The sequence below is a fragment of the Onthophagus taurus genome, chromosome 3, assembly GCF_036711975.1.
Source record: "Onthophagus taurus isolate NC chromosome 3, IU_Otau_3.0, whole genome shotgun sequence".
In the NCBI taxonomy this organism is placed as follows: Eukaryota; Metazoa; Arthropoda; class Insecta; order Coleoptera; family Scarabaeidae; genus Onthophagus; species Onthophagus taurus.
Window position 1 is genome coordinate 20,935,554 of NC_091968.1, and position 14,562 is coordinate 20,950,115.

The 14,562-nt window shown below is 31.0% G+C and overlaps 2 protein-coding genes across 5 annotated transcripts; both read right to left on the minus strand.

Moving 5' to 3' along the window:
• Positions 1-4,385: 4,385 nt before the first annotated feature.
• On the minus strand, positions 4,386-7,173 carry LOC111421019 (uncharacterized). Of its 4 annotated transcripts, none has more exons than XM_071195196.1 (5): positions 6,089-7,172; positions 4,879-6,036; positions 4,775-4,827; positions 4,647-4,714; positions 4,386-4,585 (listed from the first exon to the last, which is right to left on the minus strand). In XM_071195196.1, the coding sequence occupies exons 1-5, from the start codon at positions 6,134-6,136 to the stop codon at positions 4,425-4,427; spliced, it is 1,488 nt and encodes a 495-aa protein (XP_071051297.1). In that variant the 5' UTR covers positions 6,137-7,172; the 3' UTR covers positions 4,386-4,424. The 4 variants fall into 4 exon arrangements, 2 of the variants coding, with proteins under 2 accessions (XP_071051297.1, XP_022909894.2); XR_011640080.1 differs by having other exon boundaries at positions 4,565-4,585; positions 4,647-4,721; positions 6,089-7,173; XM_023054126.2 differs by having other exon boundaries at positions 4,647-4,827; positions 6,089-7,169.
• A 1,945-nt stretch (positions 7,174-9,118) lies between these two features.
• LOC111421018 (uncharacterized) lies at positions 9,119-10,714 on the minus strand. Its single transcript, XM_023054123.2, has 3 exons — positions 10,641-10,714; positions 9,431-10,588; positions 9,119-9,380 (listed from the first exon to the last, which is right to left on the minus strand). Exons 1-3 carry the CDS (start codon positions 10,686-10,688, stop codon positions 9,120-9,122), a joined length of 1,467 nt encoding a protein of 488 aa, XP_022909891.2. The 5' UTR covers positions 10,689-10,714; the 3' UTR covers position 9,119.
• Between the last annotated feature and the right edge of the window lie 3,848 nt (positions 10,715-14,562).

Genomic DNA, 14,562 nt, shown 5'->3' on the forward strand with positions numbered 1-14,562 from the left:
TTAGAAAAGCCCGGTTTCCTGAATTGAATGAGTACTTTAATGGAATTGACTGGGAATCAGAGCTCGCTGGTCGTGATATCAATGACGCTGTTCAAATTTTTTATAACTATGTTAATACTGCTATTCGCGAATTTGTCCCTTTAAAACGCAGAGCTATCAAGGGTTTTCCCAGTTGGTTTTCATATCGTACCATTAAAGTAATTCGAGAGAAAAGGAGGGCGCACTGTAGATGGAAGCGTTTTAAAAACCGACTTGACTACCTCACTTTTTCAATTCTAAGGAGTCGTGCAAAGTATCTAATCCATCACAATTACATGGAGTATGTTAAGAGAGCTGAAAGTAATATGCAATCTGATCCAAAGGTGTTTTGGGCTTTTACTAAGTTTAAGAAGCGTGCGGATGTCATTCCTTCTACGATGTCATGGAATGGAACTGTTGTCGGCGATGGTGTCGGAGTATGCTCATTGTTTGCTGATTTCTTTTCTTCGGTTTTTGTGGATCCTGGTCCAATCCAGCAGAATGTCGATAGTATAGAAATGGATACCCTTCCTTTGAGTCAGATGCAGTTTGACAGAATTGAGGTTGAGGAGGCCCTGATGGGCATCAGGGTTACAGACAGTATAGGTACTGATGGTATTCCATCAATTTTAATCAAGGAATGTTCACACTCTCTGTCCCTTCCTTTAACTATTTTATTTAATGCTTCATTGAAAATGGGTGTCTTTCCTTTATTGTGGAAGCGGGCTTTTGTTCTTCCCATTTTTAAATCTGGAGACCGTGGTGCTATATCCGATTACCGCCCCATATCTATTTTGCCAGCATTTGGGAAAGTGTTTGAGAAAGTAGTTCATGTACGTCTATTCTTTGCCCTTAAGTCTAAAATCAATTCTAGACAACATGTTTTTTTTGCTGGTCGCTCGGTGGAGAGTAACTTGCTTGAATATACCCTGTATATCTTATCTACTCTGGATGATTCTTATCAGGTTGATTCAGTTTATACGGATTTTAGTAAAGTTTTCGACCGGATGGATCACAACTTACTTCTGTTCAAACTAAAGAAGTTTGGTGTTCAGGGAAATCTTTTGCAATGGCTTGCTTCCTATCTGAAGGAGAGATGCCAGATTGTTTCGGTTAATGGTTTTTTCTCTAATCCTGTGTCGGTTCCTTCTGGTGTTCCACAGGGTAGCCATCTGGGCCCTTTACTGTTTAATATTTATGTTAACGACATATTTGACGTCGTTAATTATGCCCAATGTTTAATGTATGCTGACGATTTAAAACTCTTTCTCCGTATCGCTCACCTCTTGATTGTTCTAAACTGCAATCTGACTTAAACAATCTACATGCTTTTTGCTTAAATAATCGCCTTTCATTAAAGTTATCAAAGTGTAATGTTATTTCCTTCTCTAGGAGGGTGAACACAATCCACTACAATTATAGCGTCGCTGGTGAGAGGTTGCAACGTGTCTCATTTATTAGAGATTTGGGTGTTACATTTGATTGTAAATTATTATTTGATAAACATATCGATACTGTTGTCTCCAAAGCCTGGCGTATGTTAGGATTTATTATGAGATCAACGGTAGCTTTTTCAAACATTGCTGCAATTAGAAATCTCTATTTTGCCTATGTTTACAGCACACTTAACTTCTGCAGCGTTGTTTGGAATCCTCAGTATCTCTCGTATAAATCTAGAATTGAGCGTATTCAATCTAAATTCCTCAAATACCTTTGTTTTAAATGTTCCATTCAATACATTGATTACGAATCAACTTGCACTTCTTTTCGTATGTTAACCCTCAACCAGCGTCGCTTTTGTGGGGATATATTATATTTTTACAAACTTTTGAACAACAAGTGTGATTCTCCAATGCTTGTTGGTTCTATATGTGTTCACGTTCCTCCGAGATTACTTCGCTTTGATTTTCTATTTATGACACCTACTCCTAGAACCAATGCCTGTCAAAACTCTCCTTTATTGAGAATGGCAAGATCGGCAAATCGTGTTAACATAGATCTGTTTCAGCATTCTTTCTATGCATTTAAAAAACTGCTTTTTGCTGCAGTTGGTGTGTTGCCTCGAGCGTTCATTTGATATTTGATATATGATATATTTATATCACCTAAACTTAGTTTTAGTTTTTTTCCCTTTGAATCCCTTTTGTACCATTAATGTTAATTCATTATTATTATTATTGTGAACTGTAATTCTATTTTATTTGTATACAATTGGTTGTTTGTGGTACAGTATTATTGGGTTCGACCTGTTTCTGTACCCACATGAAATAAATAAATAAATAAATAAATTTATAACATCATACCCGACAACCAATCGTAGCTGTAATACTGTTCTATTAGATATTGTGGATGATGTGTTGCGTAGCGTCGACGGGGGTGACATGCATGCGATTGTATTGTTGGATTATTCAAAAGCATTTGATATGATAAATCACCATCTGTTACTAAGTATTTTACACTACATTGGTCTGAGTCACACAGCAATAGAGTTTTTTAAACATTACCTTTTAAACAGAGAACAACGAACTAAAATCAAAGATGTCTTCTCACAAAGAGAACTAATCTCTAAAGGAGTTCCTCAGGGAAGTATATGTGGACCTTTGCTGTTCATAATTTATGTGAGTACGTTTTATAAAAATTTTAAGTTTTGCAAATATCATGTTTATGCTGATAATACTCATTGTCAGTTATCAATTTCATTTCATCACACTGACTCTAACAATGCTGCTATCAAAATTAATTCGGATGTACAATCCCTTGTTGACGCTTCTGAGGCACATGGTCTAAAAATTAACCCCACTAAATCCAATGTAATTATTTTTGGGAATAAAAATCATATCAAATCTGTTAGTGATATTCTTAAAATTAGTGTAGGTTATCAGAAATTACAGCACGTGGATTCCGTTAAAAATTTGGGTCTGTTTATAGACAATGATTTAAAATTTAATACACACATAAATAAGCTATTACAAAAATCTTATTGTATTTTGAAATCTCTCTATCCGTATCGACACGTGTTAAATGTAGATAGTAAACGATTATTAACTGATGCATTGATTTTATCTCTCTTCAACCACTATGATTCGGTCTATGGTCCCTGCTTAACTAAAGAAAATCAAAGAAGGGTGCAGTATGTCCAGAATAGCTGCCTCAGGCTGATTTATGGCATACAAAAATATCAGAGAGTTTCACATAAATTGGCGGAGTGTGGTTGGCTGAATATGCATAATAGGATGGCTCTACATAGAGGAGTAGTTTATTTCAAAATCTTGAAAGACAAAATTCCTGTTTATTTAAGTAATAAAATAACCTACCGTACTGATGTACATAATGTCAATATTCGCAGAAAAGATTCACTTACGGTGCCACGTCACGCGTCGACTGCTTTTCGGAATTCATTTACATACGGCATCACAGTTTTTTGGAACACCCTTCCTCGCCCATTAAGTGTTAAACGTGTCAAAGTTTAAAATTAAATACAGACGGTATCTATGTGAGCGACAGACAAGATTGAATTAGTTTTCCTTATTATACTCAGTTATATATATATATTTTTTTTGCGCTGTTATGGATTATTTGCTGTTATAGAACATAGGAGGCAGGGGAAGAGCAGGCCTCACTACTAAGGTGTTGCCTGACCTGGCTACCTAATTAACCTTCTTAATTTTCTTTATTATGTAAAGTGATTTATATGTAAAAGATTTTTGAGGGTTAATAAATTGCATTATTATTATTATTATTATTAAACGTCAATGTGACACAAATTCAATGTTACTAACTTGTAACCAACTTCACAACAATTTGTCAAAATTAAATGTCAGTTTTATAAAACGTCGTTTTCTTTACGAAAATTAATTAATTTATGCTTAAATCATACGAAAAAAGGAATTTGTTTAGGTTCTTTTAATGTCAAACATTTATAAACTTCTAAAAAATTGAATTAAATTGACGTTTTTTGAACTTTTAACGTTTCAAATAATTATTATTAGTCTGGTCAAGATGGCTACCCGTGAATAATGATTATTATTCACCGTTATTATTCACTCCGTGAAAAATGACTACCATTTTGTTTTAGAAAACTCATTCATAAGGTATATATTATAAGGTAGTCGTGGACAAAAGTATTAATAACATTTATTCGCTATATAATACTCTTTAATTTGATGAATAGCACGACCAGATCGGTCATACCCCTAAAAAAAATCATAGCTACAAAACGTATCCATAGAAAAAATTTTGAATGTGATTACATAAGAAAAATACAGTGGCGTCAAATGTACATTTCATGAATTTTCTTTTAGACCAGTCATGACTTTCATATTACCTTTAAAATAAAGTCAAGATCAAAATAATATCAATCACAACAATTCTAGTTTTTTATAATTTTTATTTATTAAAATTATTAATTAATTCAACTCTAAGTCTAATTCGTGACTTAATTTATCAATATTAGTAAAAATATTATCAAGAACTTCTTGAACCTCTTCCCCACTATGCATAACACCTTCTTTTGTAGCTAAAGTCAAGTGAAAACGATCATCATACGTAAATATTGTTAATAGAAAACCTAAAAAAAAATATTTATTTCATAAATCCGATTTATTATGCTATAATAAACACCGACTTACGTGAGGTATAGAACTGTGGAACAAAAGGAATATTTGCTTCCACTTTAAATCCTGCTAGTTTTCCCGCTCTAAAACCTACAACGTTAGTTATTGTCGATGTTACATTCATGATAGTTGTAACCAAATACTTTAGTATAAAAGCAGGCATCATATGTACTATGTTGTAAACTGAATAAAACGCCTTAAATTTGGAACATTTTTGAATTAGAAATGATCAAACCTTTTAACTTACCATTCCGTCAATGGAATATTTAGCTTTATTTATTTCTTCCCTAAGAAATTTAATTCGATCCATCATCGTTGATTTCTTTTGCATGGTGAGAGGTACGTTTATCGCAATTATCGTTGAATTATTTGCAATATCGTTATAATCGTACGTTCCGTTAATAATACTAACTAAATTTTCATCGATTGGCCTAAATACCACAGCCACTGTACCTGTACTGAGTTCCTTGTCTCGTTTATCCAAAACTTTTTCTATGCTAGCTATTAACCCCGCAATTAATACTTCAGTAAACCCTAATCCGAGTTTATTTTTAATTTTTTTAATTAACGGGACATACTTGATACAACGTTCTATATAAAACGCCATGTGACGTTCGTTATTTATTGTTTCAAATTTTTGCCCATCTCTTTCAAATGTTAAAAAGTTTCGGTAAACGTAGGCGTCATCAAGTGTAAATATAGGTTTCGTTGTATATTTTGGATCGAGTTTTGTAGGTTTTGGTTGTACGTCGGGAGTTGCGAATTTTTTGGCTATACCTAATAGGGATGGACCATCACCTAAACAATGCCTAAATACTATTATTATCACTTTTTGTTGTTCTTTTTCATTCCATAAAACGCGTTGTGTAAATATTTCCCCATACCACAATCTTTTCCCATTACACATATTACGTAAAGACTTCTTTTTGATATGTTCTAATATTTCGTCACGAGTCAAACATTCTTTATCGTTAATTTTAGTAAAAACGCAACAATCATCAGAATTAACTTGGTTCTTTACGTAATAACTATACCCCAAACAACTTTCGACGACGTAAGATAATTTCTTGGATGAGTTGTGTATATTTTTGAATAATTCTTGAATCCGTTTATTGAAATCTTCATCATCTTCCTTCTGGTTCAAAATTACAAGGGTTGCAATGGATATTTTTTCTTCTGTACTTTCAAACACAGCGTCTTGTCCTGGTAATCTACCACCGTAATTATTGCCTAGTTTCAATATTAACCATAAATCGAGTCCGAATAAAAATATTTGAATTAATAAAAATGCAAAAGACAAACACAGCATGATTATAATTGATGCAATAACGAGACATGCTTGTATTAGTAAATATAGAGGATATGGGAGTTTTTTCTTTAATCCTGTTGGTATCCCTAACAAGTACTAAAATTTAAATATAAAAAAATAATAAGATCGAGAAAAATTTAAGATTTACCTTAATCGCGCAATAAATAGTTACGAAGTGATATAATAACAGTTTCATGATGTTATTTTATTTGACTAAACTGAAAATGAAATGTACATCGTTTTATATGTCGTTTTGAACGTATTTAATCATTATGTGCTATTTTTGTAAAGTTTTTTAAAACTGCAATTTTAACGCAATTATTTCACAATTAGATATATGTAATTATTTAATTACAGTCATATTAAAACAGATTAACTATTTTTAAAACAATAACAATTAAAATTGTGCGTTAATAATCTCACATGTACGATTAACCGGGGAAATTTAATTGTAATTGAAGTAACCCCACAATTTCAGAATGAGTTATTTTTGTTACAAGAAATAATGGTATGCATCCGGATTTTGCCTGGGTATCTGTTGTAGGAAGGTGGTGAAGTAAAAACGAGTAGATAATTAATTCATACTAAATTTTATTATAAACATTTTCGGTATTAGTTTATTGAAATTAAGAAATGAAAGTTATTTTAAATTGAAGCTTAAAGCTTTCTGTTTAAATTGATATATAATAATCGTTGGGTTGGATTGCAAAAATATTGAAAAAAACGATGTTGAAACAAAACTTACACTTTCGTATAACTTAAAAATGTCAAAAAAGATGCTAATTTAAAAATTCCTGGAAGCCGTATTTATTGAAATTAAGGAATGAGACTTATTCTAAATTAAAGCTTAAAGCTTTCTCTTTAAAACGGTGTATAATAATTGTTGGGTTGGATTGGAAAAATATTGAGAAAAAAAATGTTGAAATAAAACTTACATTTTCGTATAACCTAAACGTGTCAAAAAGAGATGCTAATTTAAAAATTCCTAGAAGCCGTATTTATTGAAATTAAGGAATGAGACTTGTTCTAAATTAAAGCTCAAAGCATTCTCTTTAAAATGGTGTATAATAATTGTTGGGTTGGATTAAAAAAATATTAAGAAAAAAAATGTTGAAACAAAACTTACATTTTTGTATAACCTAAAAATGTCAAAAAAGATGCTAATTTAAAAATTCCTGGAAGCCGTATTTATTGAAATTAAGGAATGAGACTTATTCTAAATTAAAGCTCAAAGCTTTCTCTTTAAAATGATGTATAATAATTGTTGAGTTGGATTAGAAAAATATTAAGAAAAAAAATGTTGAAACAAAACTTACGTTTTCGTATAACCTAAACGTGTTAAAAAAAGATGCTAATTTAAAAATTCCTGGAAGCCGTATTTATTGAAATTAAGGAATGAGACTTATTCTAAATTAAAGCTCAAAGCTTTCTCTTTAAAATGATGTATAATAATTGTTGAGTTGGATTAGAAAAATATTAAGAAAAAAAATGTTGAAACAAAACTTACGTTTTCGTATAACCTAAACGTGTTAAAAAAAGATGCTAATTTAAAAATTCCTGGAAGCCGTATTTATTGAAATTAAGGAATGAGACTTGTTCTAAATTAAAGCTCAAAGCTTTCTCTTTAAAATGATGTATAATAATTGTTTGCATGTTTAGGTTGGATTTGGTATTGTTGTGGATGGATTACGTTAGGATTGCGTAATTTGGGTGGGACATGGCACACAATCTTTAAATGCGCTCGTTTCTATGACGAAAGAAAACAGATAGAAATAAAAATAGGAAATAAGTTTGCAGAAAGCAACGTGGCAGAACGCATACTCAAAACAGGGACCACAGAAATCGTGATGGACTTCCTCAGAAGAGATGATGAAGGAGGAAGTTTCAAAAAACAAAAAATTATTACGCGAATTAAGTGATAAATACGTATTATATTTGTTGTAGCTGTTAGGTGATTTTAGTGATGTTAGTGACATTAGTGCTGTTGAAATCATCGGATTGCTATTTTATGGATGTTAAAAGGTATTGTATTTTATTCATTTTTTTGTCAGAATAAATTAATTCATCTTTCTCTTTCCAGTTGAGCTTCGAAGTAAAATCCAAGGAAAACAAACATCCATTTGGTGAGTCGTTTCCAAATTTATTAATTTTTACCAAAACAAGTCGGGTGCTAATTCGCGATTTGAGCAGTGTTACATTTCGGGAAAAAATCATTTTAGACAAACGCTACGATTCAATAAATTTTTGCATTTTGTGGTTGAAAAATCATAAAACTTTAATTATTAATATTGTATTATGTATGAACATTTTCAAAACACTGTTTTTCGACATATATATATATATATATATATATATATATATATATATATATATATATATATATATATATATATATTTTATTTTGAAATCCACCAAGAGATTATCATTTGTAACGAAGTTGTCAAGAAATACTTGTGGACTCGTTGGATCAGTCCCCTGTTTTTGGAGTAATATTTTGACTACTTTTTTGTAATTTTGGCCAATGGTTTATCATCGCTGCTAACGTCGTCGGAACTTGGATTACTGTTATCCTCCTCACACATAAATACCTCTATTTGACCAAATACATCATGCAGCAATGTGGCAGTAACCTGTCCTCGTCGGCATCTTCTTCATCCGTCACAACACTAGGTTTTGGCAGTATGACCGCTAATTCGTAGTCACTTTCTTTTAAAATAGCAATAACTACTTCCTCCAAGCCATTATAACGATTAGAAACGTCAAAACGTGCCGAACTCATCGTAGCAGAGATCTGGATAAAGGTGTAAATGTTATATGGATTCGACCACTGTACCCAAATAGGTACAACATTGCTTTAAGCATGATATTTTGTTATTATACATCTTTTTTTCCTTTTGTGCTTGAAAAATCATAAAACTTTAATTATTAACAAGATAACTAAGATACAGCAATAAAAAGAGTAAGCTAAAAGGAGAAGCAACCGAAGATATTGTAATATTTGTAACGATAACGTTGCCAGAAATGGGATTGATGCTGACATGGTGTTATTATGGTGGGAGGTGCTTTCCAAGAGTGTTCCAAATCCACCTATAGCCTGCCATATTTTCTGGATTATTTGCAAAAGCTTTGACATAAAGAATGTTTTAATGTCAGAAAATGGGCAAAAAAGCAGCAGCTGTTCAGAAGCCCTTCCAATAACAAAGGTATTTATTTTGATAGATATTGATAGTTTGAGTTGCTACAATAAACATCGACTCACATGCGTTATGGAACTGTGGCAGAAATGGAATTGTTGATTCCACTTTACATCCTGCTAGTTGAACCGCTTTTAATCCTCCAACGTTAGTTACTCCCGCTGTTACATCAGTAAAAATTTTCTGGCAATATCTTTGTATAGAAGCAGGGAATATATTTGCTATATTGTAAACTGCATAAAACGCCTTAAATTTGAGAGATTTTGAATTAAAAATTGTCAAATCTTTCAACTTACCATTCCATCAACGGAATATTTAGCTTTAGAGATTTCTTCGCCAACAGATTTAAGTCGATCCATCATCGTTGAGTTTTTCTGCATGGTGAGAGGGGTGTTTATTGGAATTACCGATAAATTATTTGTAAGATCATTATAATCGTATGTCCCATTAATGATACTAACTAAATTTTCATCGATTGGCCTAAACACCACACGCACTGTACAGAAATTAATTTTGTTGCCTCTTTTATCCAAAACCTTTTCTAAACTAGCTGTTAACCCTGCAATTAAGATTTCAGTAAATCCCACTCCGATTTTATTTTTAATTTTTTTAGTTAACGGAACATATTTGATGCTACGTTCTATATAAAACGCAATGAGACGTTCGCTATTTATTATTTCAAATTCTTCCCCATTTTTTTCAAGTTTAAAAAAGTTTCTGTAAATGTAAGCGTCATCTAGTGTAAATATAGGTTTTGTTGTATATTTTGGATCGAGTTTTGTAGGTTTTGGTTGTTCTTCGGGAGTTGCAAATTTGTTGGCTAAACCTATTAGGGATGGACCATCACCTAAACAATGCCTAAATACAGTCAGTATCGCTTTTTGTTGGTCTTTTTCATTCCATAAAACGCGTTGTGTAAATATTTCCCCATACCACAACCTTTTCCCATTACACATATTCCTTAAACAATTCTTTTTGATATGTTCAAATATTTCGTCACGAGTCAAACATTCTTTATCGTTAATTTTAGTAAAAACGCAACAATCATCAGAATTAACTTGGTTTTTTATGTAATAACTATACCCCAAACAAGTTTCGACGCCATAAGATAACTTCTTGGATGAGTTGTGTATATTTTTGAATAATTCTTGAATCAGTTTATTGACATCTTCATCATTTTCCTTGTGGTTCAAAATTACAAGGGTCGCAATGGATGTTTTTTCTTCTGCACTTTCAAATACAGCGTCTCTTCCTGGTAATCTACCACCGTAATTACTGCCTAGTTTCAATATTAACCATAAATCGATTCCGAATAAAAATATTTGTGTTATTAAATATACAAAAGAAAAACACAACATGATTATAATTGATACAAGAATGAGACATGCTTGTGTTAGTAAATACAGAGGATATGGAACTTTTTTAAATAATCCTGATGGTATCCCAAAGAAGTACTAAAATTTAAATAATAAAAAATAATAAGATCTAGTAAAATTTAAGATTTACCTTAATCAGGCAATAAATAGTTATGAAATGATAGAATAACAGTTTCATGATATTCTTTATTTGACTAAACTGAAAATGAAATGTACATCGTGTTATATGTCGTTTTAAATACATAAATCAAGTGTTATTTGTTTATGTGCTATTTTCGTGAAGTGTAATTTTTAAATTTGCAATTTTTCGGAGTGATTTGAACGATTTCGCAATTATTTCTCAATTAGATAGAGTAACAAACAATTTTTTAAACAACAACGATTAAAGTTGTGCGTTAATAACTTAAAAAACATTATTGCTCTCGTGTAGTTCTGCTCTCAGATGCGTAAATATCGAGAAAATTACGATGAATATTGTTGATTTAGTAGTTGTTAAAGGGTTAAGAAAATATGAAAATTGGATGAATATGTTGCTTTTTCAAGTTGTTAATGGTAACACTCTGGAAATGGAGCATGTCACAAAAAAACTCTTACAATTAGAACGAAAGTTGTAGCTGATTTTAATTTTAGTAATATATTACAATTTTGCTGTCAGATGCGTGAATATCGCGTCAAAACTAGAACTAACAGTAGCACTATCACTAGAACTAACACTAGACCTAGAACTAGACACTTTCGGGTTAAGCCGCGCCTCTATTGAAAAAAATATATTTGCTATTTTAGCAAAAATAAAAGCTGCCAGAAAAATAAATCTGTGGATTAAAAATTCGTATAAAATCCAATTCTTGGAATATGAGTATCAAAATTTCCCAAAGTGTCTTCTTTCCAATGAACCAACCCGTTTTGGAAAATAACTTTTAGTTTTTACAAAAATAATATTTGAAGTTTTGATCAAACTTTTCGATGTTGCAATTTTCATCGATAACTTTCAAAATTCGCTATAAAATTAATTTCTTGAAGGATCCATGTGGAAATATCACCAATTATTAATTGAAATATCTTCCTTTTAATGCAACATGCCGTTTTAAAAAATCGCTTTTAGTTTTTCAGAAATAAATTTTTGAAATGATCCACAATTTTTTCGAATTTTGCAATTTTCGCCAATTAAGTTTTAACAATTCGCTATAAAATTCATTTCTTGAAAGATCCTTGTGATAATATCACCAATTATTAATTACAGTGTCCTCTTTTTAATGCAACAAGCAGTTTTGAAAAATCGCATTTAGTTTTTGAGAATTAAATTTTTGAAATTATCAACAATTTTTCAAATTTTGCAATTTTCGACGATTAAGTTTTAAAAATTCGTATAAAATCCAATTCTTGGAATATCAGTATAAAAATCTCCCAAAGTGTTAACAAAAGTGTCTTCTTTCCAATGAACCAACCTGTTTTGAAAAATAGCTTTTAGTTTTTGAGCAAACAATATTTGAAGTTTTGATAAAATTTTCGATGTTACAATTTTCATCGATAACTTGCAAAATTCGCTATAAAATTAATTTCTTGTAGAATCCTTGTTGAAGTATCAACAGTTATTAGTTAAAGCATCCTCTTTTTAACGCAACAAGCCGTGTTGAAAAATCGCTTTTAGTTTTTGAGAAATAATTTTTTGAAATTATCGACAATTTTTTCGGATTTTGCAATTTTCGCTGATTAAGTCTTAAAAGTTCGTATAAAATCAAGTTCTTGCAATATGAGTATGAAAATATCCCAAAGTGTTAATAAAAGTGTGTTCTTTCCAATGAACCAACCCGATTTGAAAAATAGCTTATAGTTTTTGAGAAAACAATATTTGAAGTTTTGTTAAAATTTTCGTTGTTGCAATTTTCATCGATAACTTGCAAAATTCGCTTTAAAATTCATTTCTTGAAGGATCCCTGTGGAAATATCACCAATTATTAATTAAAGTACCTATCCTCTTTTTAATGCAACAAGCTGTTTTGAAAAATCGCTTTTAATTCTTGAGAAATAATGTTTTGAAATTATCAACAATTTTTTCTAATTTTGCAATTTTCTCCGATTAAGTTTTAAAAATTCGTATAAAATCCATTTCTTGGTATATGAATTTGTAAACTTTCCAACGTGTCAATAAAAGTGTCCTTTTTCCAATGAACAAACCTGTTTTGAAAAATAGCATTTAGTTTTTGAGAAAACAATATTTGAAGTTTTGATAAAATTCTCGATATTGCAATTTTCATCGATAACTTTCAAAATTCGCTATACAATTCATTTCTTGAAGGATCCTTGTGGAAATATCACCAATTATTAATTAAAATACCATCCTTTTAATGCAACAAGCCGTTTTGAAAAATCGCTTTTAATTCTTGAGAAATAATGTTTTGAAATTAACAACAATTTTTTCGAATTTTGCAATTTATTCCGATTAAATTTTAAAAATTCGTATAAAATCTATTTCTTAGAATATGAGTTTGAAAATTTTCCAAAGTGTTAATAAGAGTGTCCTCTCTCCAATGAACCAACACGATTTGTAAAATAACTTTTAGTTTTTGAGAAAACAATATTTGAGTTTTGATAAAAATTTCGATGTTGCAATTTTCGTCGATAACTTTCAAAATTCGCTATAAAATTTATTTTTTGAAGGATCCATGTGGAAATATCACCAATTATTAATTAAAATATCCTCTTTTTTAATGCAACAAGCCGTTTTGAAAAATCACTTTTAGTTTTTAAGAAATACATTTTTGAAATAATCGACAATTTTTTCGAATTTTCCAATTTTCGCCAATTCGATTTTAAAAATTCGTATAAAATCCATTTCTTGGAATATGAGTTTAGAAATTTCCCAAAATGTTAATAAGAGTGTCCTCTTTCAAATGAACCAACCCGTTTTGAAAAATAGCTTTTAGTTTTTGAGAAAACAATATTTGAAGTTTTGGAAAAATTTTCGATGTTGCAATTATCATCGATAACCTTCAAAATTCGCTATAAAATTCATTTCTTGAAGGATCCTCTTTTTCCAGTTGCTTCGTTAGTTAAATCAGTATCAAAAAAGTTCATTTTATATCTTGGATCCAAGTAAGTTGACGTATCTTATCAGCTTTCTTATTAATTTCATTTTTATTTAAATATCGCAATAGTGTCACAATATAGGGTATCACTTCAGATAGATATGCCGGATAGCCGGATATCCGGCCGAAGGGGATGCCGAATATCCGGTCTCATACATTTAAAGTCATTTCCATTTGTTTGGACATTTATTGATGTCATTATGGTTTTTTATTTTCTTTCTCATGTAACGTATCATACGCTCTCTACGCCTTGCAAACGTGGAACTGCTGTTGCCATGAATGTGATACTAAACACAGCTTGAATACATCGATATTTTCTTCATTTATCTCTCTTGCCATTTTGTAATTTTTCTTTGCAGGTACTTTGTTATATTTGCTTTTTCCTAACTGCATCATATAATAATATGGAGTAATATGCAGTGTATTAATGGTGTTAGTACCGTTTATTCTATCTGTTGCAATGTTTGTTAAGATGTTATCAATGCAGCTTGCAGATTGCGTTGTAATTAGCTTAGAACTGATTATGGACTATGGTTTTTCGTTATAATATGAACTTTTTTTATTCATAACTTACTTGTCGGACAATCCATTTTAGCATTTCCACATTTCCGCTTCATTCCTGGATAATTATCATATCTAGACTATCTATATGCAGTTGTAGCATATAGATTATAATTTGTTGATGACATATTCAAAGATTTTTGGCTTTATTTTCCAGCAAAGTTATATCCCCAGTATATACAGATACATAATACCTAGTAGTACAAGATTTGCTCCTGTTCGTATAAAAAAAAAACTTTCTTCGTCTTCTCGGTGACAAGGGAAAAGGGGTGTGAACGAAAAGTCGTCGGTGTCGATCTGTCAGACGATTGATGGTCGAAAGAGCCAAGAGCACGGTCGTCGGTAATGCGTTCGTTTTCGACGCCACAGATAATGTAGATACCGACGCCCATCGTCGTCGTTCGT